General features: G+C 37.5%; 2 protein-coding genes across 2 annotated transcripts; both read right to left on the bottom strand.

Moving 5' to 3' along the window:
* Positions 1-1434: 1434 nt before the first annotated feature.
* Positions 1435-13865, bottom strand: LOC121735488 (serine protease inhibitor dipetalogastin-like). The gene is made up of 2 exons (XM_042126333.1): positions 13785-13865; positions 1435-2514 (listed from the first exon to the last, which is right to left on the bottom strand). The coding sequence occupies exons 1-2, from the start codon at positions 13798-13800 to the stop codon at positions 1481-1483; spliced, it is 1050 nt and encodes a 349-aa protein (XP_041982267.1). The 5' UTR covers positions 13801-13865; the 3' UTR covers positions 1435-1480.
* Positions 13866-18826: 4961 nt separating this feature from the next.
* On the bottom strand, positions 18827-20192 carry LOC121735499 (serine protease inhibitor dipetalogastin-like). Its single transcript, XM_042126345.1, has 2 exons — positions 20087-20192; positions 18827-19576 (listed from the first exon to the last, which is right to left on the bottom strand). Exons 1-2 carry the CDS (start codon positions 20100-20102, stop codon positions 18909-18911), a joined length of 684 nt encoding a protein of 227 aa, XP_041982279.1. The 5' UTR covers positions 20103-20192; the 3' UTR covers positions 18827-18908.
* Between the last annotated feature and the right edge of the window lie 353 nt (positions 20193-20545).

Genomic DNA, 20545 nt, shown 5'->3' on the forward strand with positions numbered 1-20545 from the left:
AAGTGCAACGACGGCCAAGAGAAGTCCGATGAGTTACAGTAATTGAGTAGACTGTACGACGAAGACTTGCAGGCAGCTGTTTGACTTCACAAAAACTTGCTAACGGTCCAAAATTAGCCCCAGCACACCATCAAGCGCAGCTTAGTATCGCACGTTCTCATGTTGATTTTTCATTGGAGCAATGGCGGGTCGTGCTCTTTTCTGATGAAAGCTAAATCAGTCTTTATGGTCGCAGAAAAGCATACCGTAGATAAGGAGAATGATTTGCGCAGGCGTGCATTGACGAAAGACTTCCATTTGGTAGGTGTTCGGGGACTGTATGGGGCGAGAATTCTTTTGATGCAAAACCAATCTTGAGTTCGTAACCGGGCCGCACCTTGGAACTTTGAGTACCTATCGCTGCATTTAGGGCGTACTGGGACAACATGCGGTGCCATGCGCTGGTTTTGTTGATGAAGGTTTCATATTGATGTAGAACAATGCTCGACCGCACGTTGCTGCGAAAGTTCGTCAATATCTCTCCGACGTCGAAATTTCGGGTTTGGACTGGCTAGCAAGGAGTCCTAACCTTAATCCTATTGAGCACCTATGGGGAGAACTCAAAAGGAGGGTCAGGGCCCGGACTCTTGCCGCAGATACCCTTCAGGACCTCCGGGTGGCTGTACAAGAAGATCGGCATGATATCGCTCAGGAGTTCATCATAACTTTGATAAGGTCAAGGAAAACTGGGATGGAAACCTGAATTAGGGTAATGGGTGGCACTACGAGCTATTGAAATCAATTTGTTAGTGTTTTTTACAAGAAAGATGTCATTAATCGCCTACTGAAATGTTATGCCAAACTGACCGGTTTTTGTTTTAAGGCTGTAGAATTAGCAAACAATTTACAGTCACAATAACTATGGCATTAATTAAATCGTTATTGTACTACCTTTAAAACGATACCAACATTTATTTAATACTTATTATATTTCTTGAGTTATTACCGTTTGAATCATAAGGAGAGAGGTGGGTCGATTTTTTTGGCACGCAAGTTTATAAAGGGGAAGTATTTGGATGAAATTGTCATGTCTCAACTATGTATGCATATACGGGCTAATACGGGGTGTTACAAAACAAATTGATAAATCTTTAGGGTCTGTACAGTATAATATATGTGTCCCATATATAACGATAAAGTGAAAGTAGAACCTCTGAAAGAGTTTTTTTTTTAATTTTGTACGAGCAAGTTAAAAAGTAACTTTTTCAACAATATGCTACTTTTACAGTAAACTCTATGGGGGTACATACCCATTCTAGTATTATTTCTTTGTTTTATTACGCCATGTATTGTCTTTAAAGTGACACATTTACAAAGAGGCGGCATTAGTTTAAAAAAGTCACAGCGCGCAAAAATACCCTTGTCGGTCTATTACGGTAAACAATCAAAAGCAAATTGAAAACGGTAGAAAAGTAAAAACGTTTATTGCATCATCACACGCCTAAGAGGAGTTGTCTACCACGACCACTTGTTGGATGACTCCATCGCATGGTCCCTGGTAAGCCAACTGCGCGCCGGCGCATTGCAGCCGACACTCGTTGGAGAAAGTTTCACCGCTGGTCGAGCAGACCGGTTCAAGATTCCTATTACAGGTACAAGGATCTCGCTTCGTTGGAATAACCTCCTGGACTCTCTCGACAGTCTCGCAGCTGCCTCTGTGCTGGATCTCCAGATCGGACTTCGCCTGCTTCGCGCATCTCAGCAAACAAGGGTTGGAGTACGTGTTCCCATCAGTTCCGCAAACCGGCTTCTTCTCTTTGGTACATACGCAGGGGTCGAGCTGGGCCACTTTGACGGTGTCCCTCTTAGGTCTACATTCCCCGTCGTGGACTTTCTCGAGCTGTACGCTTTTTGCGCGCGCCTCGCAATCCATGGCGCAACTGTTGGGGTAGGAGTTTCCGTCGGACGCGCAGACGGGCCTGTAATCCATCGTGCATATGCAGTCGTTCGGACTGTCCCGCCGCTTTCCACACTCACCGTCGTAGACCTTCACGATGTCAACTTTGCTGCCGCGCGCCTGGCACTCCATGGCGCACTGATTGGGGTAGGACTTGCCGTCGGAGGCGCAGAGCGGCCTGAGCTCCAAGGTGCACAAGCAGGGGTAGTCCGGAAGGGTTATCTCCCGCTTCTGTCTGCATTCGCCGTCGTGGGTTTTGACGATTTCGACCCCCCTGGCGCGGGCCTGGCAGTCCATTGCGCAGGTATTGGGGTAGGTCTTACCGTCGGAGCCGCATACGGGCTTGAGCTCGAGGGTGCATATGCAGGAGTCGGGGTCACCTTGGATGCCAGGGAAGTCGCATCGCCCGCGTCTCTCGACTGCGAGGTCGGACTTGCCGCGTATGCGTGCGCAATCCAGCAGGCACTCGTTGTTGTAGGTGGTGCCGTCGGTGCCGCAGACCGGTTTGAGGTCGCGGGTGCATACGCAGGGCGGCAGAGCAGCGGATGCCGATATGTATGTGGCGAGAACGAGCGCGCCTGAAAAAAAAGATAGAGACGTTAATGTTTTATGTTGAAGAGTATTGCCATTAGTTCTGGCAAGGTACGCGGGACTATGGCGCAGTATTGATAAATTGCTCTAACAGCGCTTACAGACGAACGGCACGTGTAGGCGGAACGCGTCGGCGCGGCGGCAGTCGACGGTAGACGATTGCACGTGTCGACGGCAGTCGACAGCAGCCGTCAACAGTTTATCACGCTTGCAGTTGTTGGTTGTGACGTACTACGTAAAGGTAAGCGTCCACACGTCGGTATCGTACGCAACGGACGTCTCGCATCAAATGGATATTTTTTTTACGGTACGTCCACTGTATCGGCAGCGTACAGATTACCGACTAGCCAGTATGTTTATCTTCAAATTAGTCCACACAAAGTTCCTAAGACAAAATTTCTGATTTCGACTTTTCCATCCACACCCCCCTTTTGAGCATTCATTTACTAGGCTAGTCGGTAATCCGTACGCTGCCGATTCAGCGGACGTACCTACTGTGAAAAAAATATCCGTTTGATGCGAGGCCTCCGTTGCGTACTGTTTTGCAGCACCCTCTAAGTCAGTTTTTAAAAAAAACCCAAAAGTTCACCCCAACTAATTTATTAACCCAAAATTAAATTAGTTACACTTTAAGCTATGACTTCCCACACGTTACTTGCCCGGCTTCCAGAATCTAACTGCACGATAAATTGAAGTAGAATGAGTACTAAACGAAAACTGCAACGCAAACGGAAAAATATCGAGGAATAATAGAAATGCTTATTAAACGGAATGTACTAACTAACTAGGGATGTAACAGCTCCCCCCTTTTGACGAAGCTTTATCTCTTTAAGATAAGCGAAGTTAAAAAGATAGAGACGTAAAGTGTGCGAAGTCTACAGAACATAGAAATATAAAACATTCAAAACACAAATGAAATAGGAAGTAAATATCTAAAAATAGAACATCATTGACATTATTAAAAACATCATTAAAATATCAACATAATAAAACATCATTGTTATAAAATAGAAAAATCGTAGACTTCACAAAAATAAAGAAATTGAAAATAAAACGAGACAAAATTATTAACTGAAAACGAGACAAAATTATGAAATTAAAAATTTAAATTTCTATTAGAAGAAGATTGATTTTTATCAGAAATATTTGCACGATGTTGCAATGGCAAGGATTTAATAGATTGCCTTTCTTCATCTGAAGATGAAATCTGAGTCATCTCGATAGAATTTGAAATTTTAGATTTATGTCTTATATTTTTCTTATTATTACATTGATTGAAAATCTGAATGCAACATCCTGACTCATTCATTGAATTTTTATTTTTAAAACATCTGAAAATCTTATACACAAAATACAAAAATAGAGACACAATTAAAATATAAGTAAATGTAGAATAATATTGGCCATATTTAATAAAATGAGATTCTTTTTCTAAATTATTAATTTCATTTTCTAAATTGTCCATTTGATGTGAGGCATATTTTAAAGAGTCTAAATTTATTTTGCTTAAGGAAATAGGAGATAAATGTGGTAAACTTTTATTAAATATGTCCTTCTTACAACAATCGTCCTCGGTAATATCAAAACTTATATCTAAAGGAGATTTAATCATAAAAGAATAAGAATTGGTTGGCAACAATTGCACAGTCTTCGAATAGCCGACACAATCAGCTGTTAATTTAACAATACCAGTACCCTGGATAGAAAAATCATTAATTTCATCATCACAACGAATAGTTAATTTATTTGGTTTTGACTGTACAAAAATCCATTTATTATTTTGTAACTTTTGCCATATATCGATATTACCGTATAAAATTTTAGAATTACATTCAGAGGGCAACGAAAGTGTGACCTCGGTTAAGATTTTTGATTCACAATTTGGATTACTAACACAAGAGTAAATATTGAACAATTCACAAATAGAATAATTACTAGTTATTAATTTACAATCATTTATGGAGCTCAGCATAGCATAATGCAGTCTGTCGTCGCTCAAGGCGATATATGAGTCAGAGGGTTGAATTAACGCGAAAGTATTATGAACATCATCGTGAGGCGTTGGCAAAGGAATATTTTTATACACCATAAATTTTTCAGGTGTGACTAAAGGAATTTGTAAAATAAAAATTATTTTATTATTTAAGAAATAGGAACTAAGTTTAGAAATATCGATTAAAATATGAATATTCTCTATACTAAGAGAGATTGGAAACTCCAATTTTTTACTTATTTGATTACTATGCTTAATTAACTCATTATAGAGACTTATAGGACTAATTACACTAGGATGTAAAACATTCACTTTAGAGAATAAGATAGAATTTAAAGTGGTATCTAGTAAATTTGAAATAGTAAGCAAAGAACCTTCGATAATATTAAGTAAATTATTTAATTTAGAATTGTATAATAATAGATTATCTGTATCCGTAATTTTAGAAAGAATATTATTCATATTATTAATTTGCGTATTTAATTTCATCTCATTTTGATTGAGCTTGTAAATAGTATTATTAAAATTATTAATTGTAGACTTTATAACGTGTATATTATCACGCATTAAATGAAACATTTCAGATTCGCTTTTCTTGCAAGACTCAATTGCAGCATCATATTTTCTAGCATCATCAGCATCTAACGTGCCGAAGAAAAACTTTAAAATTTCGCCACCAAATTCTAGTGACCGTTTGACTTTAGTAGTCTTATGATCGGAAATAATATGAGACAAAGATTGTAATTTAATACTGTTACTATGAATCAAGACCTCGATAGGGTTAGATATGTCTTTACAAAAATTTAAATCTTGCGATTGAATCTTGTTACAAATATCAATTGTATCAGATAAAAGATTTTGTATTTTATTTAAATAAGGCTCAAGAGAAAATAAATCGATATGCGTAACAACTTTCCAATAGTCATTATAAAAATTAACATAAGTAACAGGTTCAAAATAGATTCCTGGACTATGCGATATAGGAATGATATTCGACTCCGCGTCGCTGCGGCAAAAGCCATGACAGCATAATATTCTGAAAAGAAAGAGACGAAATATGTTTTTATAACATAGAGATAGAAATCTAAGAAGTGGCAGGCTTAATTTCATTAGTATGATGTTTGACATTTTTGCGACCTATTTGTAGAGTCACATTATGTTTATTATGAACTTTAAGAATTTTATATGGGCCTTTCCATATCGGAGATAAGGCTTTTCTTAATCTATGATGATGTTTTAAATACACCATATCGCCTGACTTATAAGAGACTTCGCGAGAATTAGAATCGTAATATTGTTTTGACCTTTCTTTACTACTGATAAGGTTCTGAATTGCTTTTTCGCGACTAAAGCGCATTCTATATTGTAAAGCACGAATATATTCATTATAAGTAGTATTATTATTACTCTCGTATAAAGAGCTAGGAATAGAAGGTTTATAGCCGAACAATAGTTCATGTGGCGTAAAATTAGTAGAAGAATGCGGCGTCGTATTATAAGCTAAGATAGCAGTAAATAAATAACAATGCCAATCGTTTTGATTCTCATTGACAAAAGATTTTAAATATTCTTTTAAAGTTGCATGAGAGCGTTCTAGTGCGCCATTTGTTTGAGGATGATAAGGAGTAGTAAATAATGCTTTTACTTTTAAAATTTCAGTTAATTGTTTAAATAAATCAGACGTAAAGGGTGTACCTAAGTCTGTTAAAATAGTTTTAGGAAATCCGAAAAGAGACATAAAATGAACAAGATTTCGAGCTATTTCGTCGCTAGTAGACGAAACCATAGGATAAGCGCTAGTGAATTTAGTAAGATCATCTTGTAATGTTAAGATGAATTTAAAATTTTGGAAACCCGCGTCGGGCAAAGGGCCTACAATATCGAGAGCTAATCTCTCAAATGGCCTTGTAGAAGTAGAAGTGATCTCCATTGGAGCTTTGTTAGATTTTCGTAAAGGCTTATTGATTTGGCAAAGTTTACATTTTTTAACATAATGCTCAATATCAGAGCGCATTCCTTTCCAGTAATAACTGGCTTTAATTCTTTTATACATTCTTTGAGAACCTGGATGACCCGCAATAGGCGAATCATGATTTTCCTTTAAAATTTTAGGAACTTCTACCGGAGTAGGATAAATTAATTGATTTTTGTAAATACAAATTTTAATATTAGTATTGTGAAAAATATAGGAAATCATATTATAAATTTTAGTATAAGATAACTTAGAAAATGGATCTGAAAAATCTGAGATTGCAAGATCCGTAATATTTTGGCAATCGACTAAAATATTTCTTAATTTAATTAAGAGATTAAAAATATCGTTATAATGAGTTTCATCAAAATGATGAACTTTAGTAAAAAGGAAATAGTAATTTTTATCTTTAAAATTATAATGTTTAATTGTGAACGGCTCACGTTCAGAATTTAGTAATTCGTCAGCATTTTCTAGCTGCGATAAAATTTCTTCGCAATGCGGAATAGAATTGTCGAAATCTAGAGAAACTGGACACGCAATATTATTTAATTTAGATAAATGTAAACCTTGAGTACATTCTTCAATAATAGTATTAGAAATTGGAAGTTGATTAGTAAATTGATTTTTGAAGTATTTTTCATATGTTAAATTATTTAAGTTATTTATATTAAGAGCATTGACCGGACACCTAGACAGAGCGTCGGCATTAGAATTGAGACGACCTTGTTTATAAACAATCTCGTAGTCATACTCCTCGAGTTTCAAGCGCCAGCGAATGAGTCTGCTACCTGGATCTTTTACATTAAATAGCCACACAAGTGGTTTATGATCCGTGACGATTTTGAATTTATTACCATATAAGTATGGTCTAAAAGTTTTAACAGCAAATAAAATTGCTAGGAGTTCTTTTTCCGTCGTAGAATAATTGCCTTCAGGCTTATTTAAAGTTCGCGAGGCGTATGCTATAGGTTTGTCCTTGCCTATAGGACCTTGAGATAGAATTGCGCCTACAGCATAATTACTAGCATCTGTAGTAACATTAAAAGATTGAGAAAAATCGGGATATTGGAGAAGAGGAGCAGAGATTAATTTTTCTTTTAAAAATTCGAATGCTTGTTGCTGTTCCGCATTCCAGTGGAAAACAGCATCTTTTCTTAAGAGACACGTAAGAGGCTTAGTTAACTTGGCAAAATTGTCAATAAAACGGCGATAATAGCCTATTAGACCTAAAAAGGATTTAATATCTTTAGGATTCTTGGGAACTGGAAAATGGGAAACGGCCTTGACCTTATCAGGATTCGGAGTGACACCTTTATCGGTGATGATATGACCAAGATAAGCGACTTCATGTCGAAGAAATTCGCATTTATCTGGCTGAAGCTTTAAATTGCTTTGTCGAAGTTTGTCAAAAACACGTTCTAATTTTGTAATATGATCTTGTAAATTTTGGCTAAAAATAACGATGTCATCAAGATAAATGAAGCAATCTAGACCTTGTAGGCCTGACAATACGGTATTCATTAACCGCTGGAACGTGGCTGGGGCGTTTTTCAACCCAAAAGGCATTCTGGTAAACTCGTAATGTCCAGACATGCTTGAATTAGTACTAATTGTAAAACCCGTTTTTGGGGCGTCCTTAGGACTCATTTTAAGCTGATGAAAGCCACTTGCTAAGTCTAAGGTACTGAAATATTTTGAATGACCTAGCTGATCTAGGATGTCTGTGATAAGAGGCAGTGGATAAGACTCTGAAACAGTGGCGTCGTTAAGGCGACGATAGTCTATGACAATTCTCCACTTTTGTTTGCCAGAAGCGTCTATCTTTTTCGGGACTACCCAAACTGGGGCGCTCCAAGGCGAAGAAGAAGGCCTAATAATTTTCTGATCTAGCATTTTACGGATTTGGGAATCGACCTCTTCTTTGTGACACTCAGGAAAACGATAGGATTTAACATGGATAGGAGGAGTGTCACCTGTATTAATACTGTGTTCAAGGACACTAGTACAAGTTAAAGGCTCGCCATCTAAATGGAAAATATCAGTGTAAGACGAGACGCAATTTAAGAGAGCTTTTCTCTCTTCATTATTTAAATGAGAGCAGCGAATTAAATTTAAAACTTGACTTACGCGATTTGACTTGGAACTAGAAATAGAATTTATGCTTATACAATTTTTATAATTATTTAGACATTCATTTTCGAATGGTGTTAATTTTACGTGATAATCTTTAACTTCGATATCGGACTCAGTGGTATTTAAAATAGTAAGGTTCACTTTCCCATTAGGTTTGACCTTTACTATGCAATTAGCGACATAAACACCTTGACTTAAGGTATGATCTAGAACTAGAGCTTCATTGTTATGATAAAGCTCGGGCGAGAAATTTGATACAGTACACTCAATACAGGCTTCCGCACGAGCCGGAATGATATATGTTGGCTGAGTGTAAACAATAGGAATAGAATGATTATTTATAGTCATAGATTTAGAAGAATAATCAATGTTAGATTTAAAGAAATTGCAAAAATCGCTACCGATAATACCATCATAATTGGCTAAATTTATGTCGTCATTTGTCACATGAAACTTGTAATTAAATTTTTCGAAAGATATAGAAAATTCTAGTTGAAAAGTTCCTAATGTCTCGACAGGATTTTCGGAACTGTTAATGCCTTTTAGCTTAACGATTTCATGTGAAAGATCTGGAATTTGTAATAGACAGGACCCCTTAATGATACTGATGGCTGATCCCGTATCAACTAGAAAACATAGCATACCCGATCCCGGTGCATGCTTACATTGCAAATAAGTATGTGGCAATGATACCTTTTTAGAATAATTATTAATTTCGTATATAGATTTAGAAGAACTAGGATTTATGTTAGATTTAATTGACTTATTAGAATTAGTATTTTGGACAATTTCGTCCTTAAAATTAATTTGACTCGGTTCATCTGACCGAGATGTAGATTTAGGATTATTTAAACTAGAATTAGTAGAAATTAATTTACTAGATTGAGACGATTGAGGCGATTGAGACGATTGAGACGAATTAGTATTAATTGAGTTAGAAAATGAGACATTTTTTGATTTAGAATTATTCTTACACATTTGGCAATTATTTTGGCCATTAAAATTTAAATGACTCTGCTCTTTTGACAGAGATGTATTATTTATTTGACTCGACTCCTTTGATCGAGATGAAAATTTAGTAGGACCCAAATTTTGGGATGAATTATGACTCAACATTTTATTTTGTTGAGATGGACTCAGCATCTTGGGCTGAGATGTAGATTTAGAAGAATTTGATAGACTCAACATGTTTTGTTGAGATGGACTCAGCATCTTTGGCTGAGATGTAATATTAGAAAAATTTGTTTGACTCGGCGATTTTCGTCGAGATGGACTCAGCATCTGTGGCTGAGATGGACTCAGTAACTGTGACTGAGATGTAGATTTAGAAAAATTTGAAAAATTAGTTTGACTCAACGTTTTTCGTTGAGGTGGACTCAGCATCTTTGGCTGAGATGGACTCAGTAACTTTGACTGAGATGGACTCAGCATCTGTGGCTGAGATGAAGATTTTGATAAACTAGAAGATGTAGAATGACTCAACACTTTTCGTTGAGATGGACTCAGTAACCTTGACTGAGATGGACTCAGCATCTGTAGCTGAGATGAAAAATTAGAAGGATTAGAAGATTTAGTATGACTCAACGTTTTTCGTTGAGGTGGACTCAATAACTTTGATTGAGATGGACTCAGCATCTGTGGCTGAGATGAAAAATTAGGAAAATTAGAATAAGATTTGGAATATATTATCGTGTCCTTATGATTAACGTTGGATTTTGGCAGACACGGAACCAAAATCCTTTTTAATTTAAATCATCGTGCTTGGATTGAGTCTGATGATCATTATTAGCATTATATTCAAAGTCACATGTATGTGAAGGAATATGACCGTCGTCACGTTGCGCGTTGCCAGCGTTTACGCGGCGTTTCATATTAAATTGACGCTTACGACATTCCATGATCGTGTGACCGACGTTTTTACAATAATTACACGATTTAGCATTAAAATTAGAATTATTATTAGACATAGAAATAGAATTATTTTTTGGAAAAGAGTTTTTTTGAAAAAATTGAATTAGAATTGAAATTACGTTGAGGATTTACATGATAAGATTTTTGAAAATTAGGCTTTTTATTTTTATAACATTCAGAAGAGCCATGTCCGAATTTATTACAGATAGAGCACTGTTTTTGAGCCCTAGTGCTATTTTTAGATAAGTTGAATAATTTCTCCTCATCAGTGGCATATTGAATTGCATCACTGAGGGTTTTAGGATTTTTACACCTAACAATAATAGAAATAGAAGAATTTAAGCCCAACAAAAATGTATTTAAAGCGAGTTCTTCCATAGCCGCAATTCGACCGGGAAGTTCATTCTCGTCTACGCAACTATAATGAATATTAGATTGAATTCGAGTTAAAATTTGTTCAATTCTTAGTGAATATTTTATGACATCCTCATTGGACATTTGCTTACAATTTTGGAGATCAGATAATAAATGAGTTGCGTGTTTCTTTTCGCCGAAAGTTGAGCGTAAAAATAATTTTAATTCCGCCCAATTTGAAAATGTTTTTAAACTACAGGCGACTTGTGCCTTGCCTTCTAATTGAGAAATAATAAATTTGCATAAAATTAATTGTTGTTCTGGGCTAGCTAAAAGCATTGCATTTTCACAGTTTGTGAGAAAAGCAGGAAGTGACTCTCTGTCACCAGAATAAGGTTTAATAAATTTAGTTAAAAATGAAAGCGTTAATTTTTCGGACATATTTTTGTCTTTAGATGACTCTCCTTTGACTGACATTATGAATTATGTTATGCTGAACTTGTATTAAAATTTGAAATATATTAAGATTTAGAAATTAAAAATAGAATAAACTAGGATTTAGAATTATTTTAGTTTTAAGAGTTTGTAAATTTTAGATTTAGAATTCACTTCACGATTTAGAACACTTTATAGATTTAGCACTTTTGATTTAGCACGATTTCTTGAATTTAGTAGAAACAGAGGATTTAGAAAAACTAGAAAACACTCACAGGAACACGACGAAAACCTGCATGCCGTGGAGACTGGAGTGGAGCCGGAGTCGCGTGCAGAGGCTACGCTTTACCCGGAGCTGGGGGCCGATGATGTGGCCCTGGCGAGTTAGACTGGAGCGGCTCAGACAGCACAGCACCGCTGTTGAAACTGCTGGGGCAGACCGAAGTCCTCGTGGGGTTGTAGCTGGAGCGGGCTCAGGCTAGGGCCTGAGGCTGACCGTCGTCCGAGTGTGTGAACCGGTTGGAGCAGGCTCGCGCAGAGGTGCGGAGGCTTACTGTCGTCCAAAAACGTGGTGCGGGCTCGCGCCTTCGGTGGCGGAGTCTTACCGTCGACCAAAAAACTTTAAAACACGGGTGCCACGGGTTCGTGATCCCTGGTCTAATTTTTCTAGACTTTTTACGGGATCAAATTACTGCACACTTCTGACACCAATTTGTTTTGCAGCACCCTCTAAGTCAGTTTTTAAAAAAAACCCAAAAGTTCACCCCAACTAATTTATTAACCCAAAATTAAATTAGTTACACTTTAAGCTATGACTTCCCACACGTTACTTGCCCGGCTTCCAGAATCTAACTGCACGATAAATTGAAGTAGAATGAGTACTAAACGAAAACTGCAACGCAAACGGAAAAATATCGAGGAATAATAGAAATGCTTGTTAAACGGAATGTACTAACTAACTAGGGATGTAACAGTACGATACCGACCCGTGGACGCTTACCTATAGGCGGTACGTCACAACTGGGGGCCTACCACCACCTCTAATACCAGCTTATACTAAGCGACACCGTTTGACAGTAAGCATTTATTACTAGCGTCTCGATCTTAAAAAAGTTGATATTTCAGAGCGGATTTAACAATGTTTTGTATTTTTTACTGTTTTTTTAGTAAAATTATATTTAAAAAGTGAGTACGGTAATGTTATTGTAATCTTACAACAAAGTGTTCTGGAAACATGATAGTTTTAGGAAAGGTCGTGGTAGGCCCCCTGCAAGTAGGGTTACCAGGCGTCCGGATAAAGCCGGACACAGTCAGGCGTTTTGGTTGCGTGTCCGGCCAAAATTAATAGGTGTCCGGCTTTTGTAGAGCTTTGAATCTATAATTTTACATGAAAATCCTACTAATTTCAGACTGTTTTACATCTAACGAGACGTAATATTTTATCAATCAGATGTTAAATTGATTAAATAAAACAGAAAATTCGTACAGGAAGTAGGAACGTATTGCTATACTGTGAATTTAGATTGAATAAAAGTTTCCGGCTTTTTTATACGAATGTCCGGCCAAGTTGTCTATTTTGTCCGGCTTTTCGGCTTAGCGACCTGGCAACCCTGCCTGCAAGCGTCAATCTGTCAACGGCAACCTGCGACCTTAAACCGGTCTGCGGCCGTGATCCACGGTTGATCTAATGTTATCACTTATTATTCTTGTATCCAAAACAAGAGCATTACTACTAAAAGTTGTCAAAACAATATTAGAACAGGGAGCCATGTTGTAAACTATGTAGAAATTAGTTTTTGTAATTTATACTTGTACGATGCAAGCATCGCGCATTCCTAGGTCAGCATAATAATTAGTTTATCAATTTTGTAAATATCTCAATATTTAAACGATTTCGTAAAGTTTTAATTTTTGCTATACTCATCATTATCTTTGTGTACCTATATATAATACGCGGGCGTGTGTCTGCTATAATACGCGAGCACTTAATCTTATATCACTTATACTTATAGCACTTATTCTTATATCATTAATCATTGTACCTTTGTTAGTGTATCAATAAACAGTTATACTACGAGTACGGCTGTTTCTATAATCAATCATCATTCATTATCAGCGTGTAAGGTGTACAGACCCGTACAATACTTAAATAAAGGTTTTTTAGTTAAATTAAAAATTGAAATTAAGGCAACGTTACGAATTTTTTATTTCATTTTTAGTAAATTAATGAAGTTCATAATAAAAAAAAATACTTATTGTTTAACATAATAGACTATTATGTTAAACAATCAGTAAAATATCATTTTTTAATATCGGAAATAGAGCAAACTATTGGCGGAAATACCTTCCTATACATTTTACAACAAAGGTTCAATGATCAAGGACGATTTTTTTGTATTTCCTTTTCCTTTCAATTCGGAGGTTTGATTAAATTATATCAAAAATATTACACTTACCTAAATAAATCATCATGATGGTATGTATCTCTTCGAATACAATACTGAGAAGACTGATAGCGGCGGGCAGATGATGTGTTTATATACTTTAGTATACATTTTATACTATGTAAAGATAACTTTATGATCGTTGGAAAACGTCTGTGAATACCCAAGTACGTGAACAAACAGTTGTCTGTTGTTCTCGCGTTACTAGGAAACGATAGAAAGTGCGTTTCCAATAAATGTTGTTTAGTATATAATAATTCTACTTACCTTCGTAACAAAACTAAGTACTTACTGATAACTGATAATACTTTCAACGTCAAAAGAATACCTATTCTGTGTAATATAGTTTAGTGCCGAAACATTACGAAATATCTTTGTACGGCATGGTAATTATAGAGTTACAAAATGTTCAATAATAATTCCTGTTGATCCCGAGATTCCCAAGGGGTGTAACTCCCGTATAAGTGGCACCCACCCGCCGGCGCCAGTGGTAAGTTTTCATATTGCAGCCCTACTGCCTAACAACAAGATTGATAATAAAAATATTGTTTTCGCTTTTTAATTGGCTCTAGCCTCTAGGACCTAGAGGCTAGGTCAATACGTAGGTATAAGCAGGGCCCCCGCTACCATATTATGTGCAATATGTGCAATGCACACGGGCGCCATCCTCTACTCTCTAGGGGCGCCAAATCGCCATCTTTAGGGGCGCCAAAACAAAGGACCCGAATAAGATTCGAGTCGTATCATAGACAAATCGTCTTTATAGAAGTAAATCATAAAGGGAAAGAGTAGGTACTATACTTTATATTACTTACTCTAAAGGCCCGTATTCACTTTCATTAGTAGTAAGTACAAGTAATTAGCGCAGGTAATTAGTTATTAGGAGAAAGTAAGTGTGGACAGCGACTCATTAGTGCAAGTGAGTACTGAGTAGCCGGCTACGTAGTAACGTGATTAGAACTGTATTCACTTTGATTAGTGATTAAGTGCAGGTAACTAGTGCGGGTCATTAGTTATTAGGAGAAAGTAAGTGTGGACAGCGACTGATCAGTGCAAGTGACTAGTCAGCTGCGTAGTAACGTGATTAAAAGCGTGTTCTATTTTTTGCGAGTCCAAGTGCGAGTACCCACGTCCCGCGCGCCCTTCCTCCCTTCGCTCGCAGCGTGCCTGCCAGCTATGAAATTGAGCTTTATTTTTTCTCAAATATCAGGTAGACCTTCAGATAAATAAATAAAATAGTAAATAAAAATTGTTTTATTTCTGAATAAATTTGAAGCAAATGTTTTCAGAATGTTGAAATACAGCTTTCCGAAACTGAGGAACGCCGCTGCCGCCGGCCAGGCCGGCCGTCACAGGCTCTTGGTCCAGTAAATAATATGGATCATTTTTGAATTTTTTGATTAATTTTGAATTCATACTGGGGACAATGGAAATAGAGGGGGCTAAATAGTTATAATTATCACTATACCTAATTTATTTTTTCTTTCAATTTAAAGTAAGTTTTTAATTTATCAAAATAAATAGACGACCTCTGTGACTCAATTGGTTGAGTGTGTGGCAGCTCAAGCCGGGGGTCGCGGGTTCAAATCCCGCCGACGGAACAAAACGTTTTCAATGTTCCCGGGTCTGGAGACTGGATGTGTATGAAAATATATTATGTGCATGATTTTATAATAAAAATATTAAACAATATAATATGTATACTTACCTTTCCATACTAATATTATAAATGAGAATGTGTCTGTCTGTCTATATTGTTTATCTGTCTGTCTGTCTACGTCTGTTACCACTTCACGCCCAAACTGCTAAACCAAATTTGCTCAAATTTAGTATGAATATACTTTGAGTCCCGGGAAAGGACATAGGATACTTTTTATCCCGGAAAAATGTACGGTTCTCGCGCGATAAACGATTTTTGGCGCAACGGAGTTGCGGGCGTCATCTAGTCTAGTATAAAACTATTAAATATTATATTTCCGTTGTCTGGTACGCGTAATAAAAGTCCTTCAGGTACTTAGCATGGGGCCAGAATGACGTGGTGTGAATCCATTAGATATTATAATTATATTAGGCCTCGTTCAGACGTGCGCGTGTTCTGCGCGTGTTCTACTATAGCGTATGGGAAAACACGCGCGCGGCACGCGCTGAGCCCGCGCAGAACTTGCGAGCAGGCCGCGCGCGTGTTTTCCCATTCGCTATAGTAGAACACGCGCACGTTTAAACGCGCCCTTATATATTAAAAGTACGAAAGGACACCCTTTCAATAATTACTTCCATACTAATCTATACTTACTAATATTATAAATGCGAATGTGTGCCTCTCTGTGTCAGTTACCTCTTCACGCTCAAACCTCAGAACCTTGAGTCCCGGGAAACGACGTAGGATATTTTTATATCCCGAAAAAATCGCACAGTTCCCGCGTGATACACGAATTTTTGCCGCAACTCCATAGCGGGCGATATCTAGTTTTATATAAATACTTTATGGTTAAATAGTTTTTAATAAAATGAATATTAAAAATCAAAATGGCAGTTGTATTTTTGAAACTCGGACGCTCGTCTTGTTTTGCAAAAAAAAAATGGCAAAGACTTCTATTAATCCCATATTTTTCTTGGTCTTGCAAATTCAGCTTCCAAAAGAGTTCCCGTATCAAACAGCACCGCATTTAATACTTCTTTGAGAACTTCTTGCAATTGCAAGCTCGCTTGTTGATGTTCGGCCGTACTCGCTGGTTGACAAAAAAACAATCGCTGGTTGACAGCTACTACTGAATTTACTAAATAGAGCCACTAAGTAGGCCACTAAATAAGAATTGGACACTACTTGCACTACATACCTGCGCTCCACTGCCTCAATTACTAGTCACTTGCACTTGAACTAATGAAAGTGAATACAGGCCATAAGGGCCTGTATTCACTTTGATTAGTGATAAATGCAGCTGTGATTAGTAATCAGGAGAAAGCAAGTGCGGATAGCGACTGATTAGTGGAAGTTCTTAATTCTATCCTAATCACTATAATCACCTGCACTAAATACCTGCATTCGCACTAATCAAAGTGAATACTAAATAAAGTAATTTCATGTATCGACTCTCAATTATTATGCAATCGCTAACTAATTACGTAAGTACAATCCCACCAAAACATTAAATGTAAAAAGGAGCCAAGCAAAATATTACATTGCCATGCAATATTTTATAATTATTATAGTGGCTCGGCAATGAGCACAAGAAAAACAAATATAAAACTTCATATTTAGGGTAGTTCATACTTACACAAACGGCAAGCGTAAAGTGTTTTTTAGTATGTAACGACGCATGTGGACGATGGTACCCAATAAATGCAATCAGTCGCTGATTATTTCTCTAGTGCTCATTGCCAAGCCACTATAATAATTATAAAATAAAGAAAACTATTGATAAATTCACTGAATGTTGATTTAAATTGCAAAATAAGTTGAAGGCTTGGCTTGAATGTGATCTGAAAACTTTTTTAAAATAGATACTTATATTGCATGGCTATGTAATATTTTGCTTGGCTCCTTTTTACATTTAATGTTTTGGTGGGATTTCATTTCTTTTTTTAAGGTTTCTTTTCTTTTCAGGTCACGTTAAAACTTTTCTGTACTTAGCTTAGCACCCATTTTCAATCTCAAGGTCGTAAAATTAATTGATAATAACAGGTAGGTGATATAATAGATAGCCCAACAACTTTTGAACTTTCAGGAGGTTATTCGTGCACCGATGTTACTTTCGATTGAGTATTACGATTTACGACCTATCCCAGATTTTTTTAAACTATAATAATTATAGTCCGCAAACAAGCGATACCGCGATATAAAGGGAGTGCTAGGTGGTGTCCACCTATCGCGCTCGATAGCTGGTGTAGCACTACCTTTATATCCCGTATGGAGTGTACATCGTAATTCGCAGTTCTGATTTCATTTATATTTTAATCGAATTTAATTATCATAGTTTCATTGTCAACTTTGTTAACACTATTTTTCCTTTTGTACGTAAAATAATTATTATGATGTCGAATCTCATTTTTAATGTTCTTGCAAAGCTAAAGCCACAAACATAAAAATCTTTTCTTTTATTTAATAAAGTTATATAATACTTTTTAGTTTTTAGGTTTCCTTGCCCAAAGGATGAAAACGGGAGCCTATTCCTAATGAGTCTAGACTTTGCTATCTGTCTGTCGTCCGTCCGTGTGTCACGAGGCTAGATCTCGAGAACCGCAATAGCTAGATATTTTTATTTTTTACAAATTATGTAGGTACTTTTGTTGTCGCTATAAAAGCTAATACTTAGTCCAACTAAAGTTTTTTGCCCTTTTTTGCTCTATATCCATAATGTTAAAAGTAAGGTTTTTGAAAATTTCAGAAAATACTTAATTGTATTTCAACTTTCATAATAAGTAATAAAAAGTACATAAACTTGTGATTTAAGAGGGGCTCCCATACAAATTTACGGTACGGAACCCTATGTACGCCAGTCCGACTCGCACTTGGCCAGTTTCATAATTTTTCCTTTCATTGTGGATAACGACCTACCTTGTTGCCAAATTTCAAGGTTCTTAGTCTGCTAGAAGTACCTTAGAATTTTGATGATCTGTCAGTCAGTGAGTGACAAAATGTAGTAACTTTGATCATCCGTAACTATTAAACTATTTATCGAAATGTAATGTAATTTGGAGGTTAAGATAGTTTTAATACTTGCTCCTAGTCACCGAAATTCTAAATCCCTAGCTTTGTTAACATCGAAGATAAAGGGGGTGTGAAAAAGCCGCGAACCGCTTCGAGAAAAGTATGCTACGGCCGTGCCTTTGCTAAAAAGCTTGGCTGGAGCACTGCCGTGCTGTGATCTGGGAAGATCTTAGGAGTTTCCTATTGCTATGATCACACCTACCGAGTAGAGACAGTACTCTCGGCCAATCAACCGCTGTCTAGTTACTTCAAAGAAGGTGGTTGCTTTACATAAGGCGGTAAGTGGTAACATCTGTTAAAAGATCACTGCACCTCAAAAGAAGGTCTAATGGTAAACAATCAAAAGTAAATTGAAAACGGTATAAAAGTAAAACGTTTATTGTATCACACGCCTAAGACTGGGCCACTTTGACAGTGTCCCTCTTAAATCAACATGCCCCGTCGTGGACTTTCTCGAGCTGTACGCTTTTTGCGCGCGCCTCGCAATCCATGGCGCAACTGTTGGGGTAGGAGTTTCCGTCGGACGCGCATACTGGCATGTAAATCATCGTGCATAAGCAGTCGTTCGGACTATCCCGCCTCTCTTCGCACTCGCCGTCGTAGTCTTTGACGATGTCAACTTTGCTGTCGCGCGCCTGGCACTCCATGGCGCACTGGTTGGGGTAGGTCTGGCCGTCGGAGCCGCAGACCGGCATGAGCTCCATGGTGCACAAGCAGGGGTAATCCTGAAGGGTTACTTCCCGCTTCTGTCTGCATTCGCCATCGTGGGTTTTGACGATTTCGACCCCCCTGGCGCGGGCCTGGCAGTCCATTGCGCAGCTATTGGGGTAGGTCTTGCCGTCGGAGCCGCATACGGGCTTGAGCTCGAGGGTACTGCATATGCAGGAGTCGGGGTCACCTTGGATGTCAGGGAAGTCGCATCGCCCGCGTCTCTCGACTGCGAGGTCGGACTTGCCGCGTGTGCGTGCGCAATCCAGCAGGCACTCGTTGTTGTAGGTGGTGCCGTCGGTGCCGCAGACCGGTTTGAGGTCGCGGGTGCATACGCAGGGCGGCAGAGCGGCGGATGCCGATATGTATGTGGCGAGAACGAGCGCGCCTGAAAAAAAAGATAGAGATGTTAATGTTTTATGTTGAAGAGTATCGCCATTGTTTTTGGCAAGGTACGTGGGACTATGGCGCGGGCGCAGTATTGATAAATTGATATATAGTCTAAGTAAGAAACGCTATCATATAAATTAATTATTTAAGTTAAGAGTGGGTTGCACCAGAGGCGTGGTTAAAGTTAAAGTTACGGTCAAAGTTATGGTCCCATACAACAAACGTGAAACGCCTTTTAGCTCTATATCAATAATGGCAAGAGGTACGCACTTGAATTTTTCACACATTCTTTTTTTATACGTCCAGTTTAATATTACATAATAATAATATTAAATACAATAAAAATTTAAGGGGGGCTCCCGTACAAAAAAAAAACACAATTACAATTTTCAGCCTATTTTTGCTCTGGTTCGGTACGGAATCCTTCGTGCGCGAGTCCGACTCGCACTTGACCGATTTTTCGAAATTAGAGGTTTGATTAAATTATATCAAAATTAAAAACACTTACCTAAATAAATCATCATGATGGTATGTATCTCTTCGAGTGTACTGAGAAGACTGATAGCGGCGGGCAGATGATGTGTTTTTATACATTTTATATGATTTTATACTATGTAAGTAAAGATAAGTTTATGATCGTTGGAAAACGTCTGAATCTCTGTGTGTGTCTGTTCTCGCGTTACTAGGTAACGATAGAAAGTGCGTTTCCAATTATTAATGTTGTTTATAATAATCCTACTTAGGCTGGAATAAATAGTTAGTACTCAAGATGCATCTCGGTCTCAAAACGCGGTTCGGCTCTATGATTGGTCCAAATTTTGACAGCCAACCAATCACAGAGCCTGAACCGTGTCTTGAGACCGAGACGCATCTTGAGTACTGACTATTTATACCAGCCTTATAAACATCATTATACAGGGTGTAACAAAACTAAGTGATAATACTTTAGAATGTGTATGGGACACAT

The sequence above is a fragment of the Aricia agestis genome, chromosome 17, assembly GCF_905147365.1.
Source record: "Aricia agestis chromosome 17, ilAriAges1.1, whole genome shotgun sequence".
NCBI classification, from domain to species: domain Eukaryota; kingdom Metazoa; phylum Arthropoda; class Insecta; order Lepidoptera; family Lycaenidae; genus Aricia; species Aricia agestis.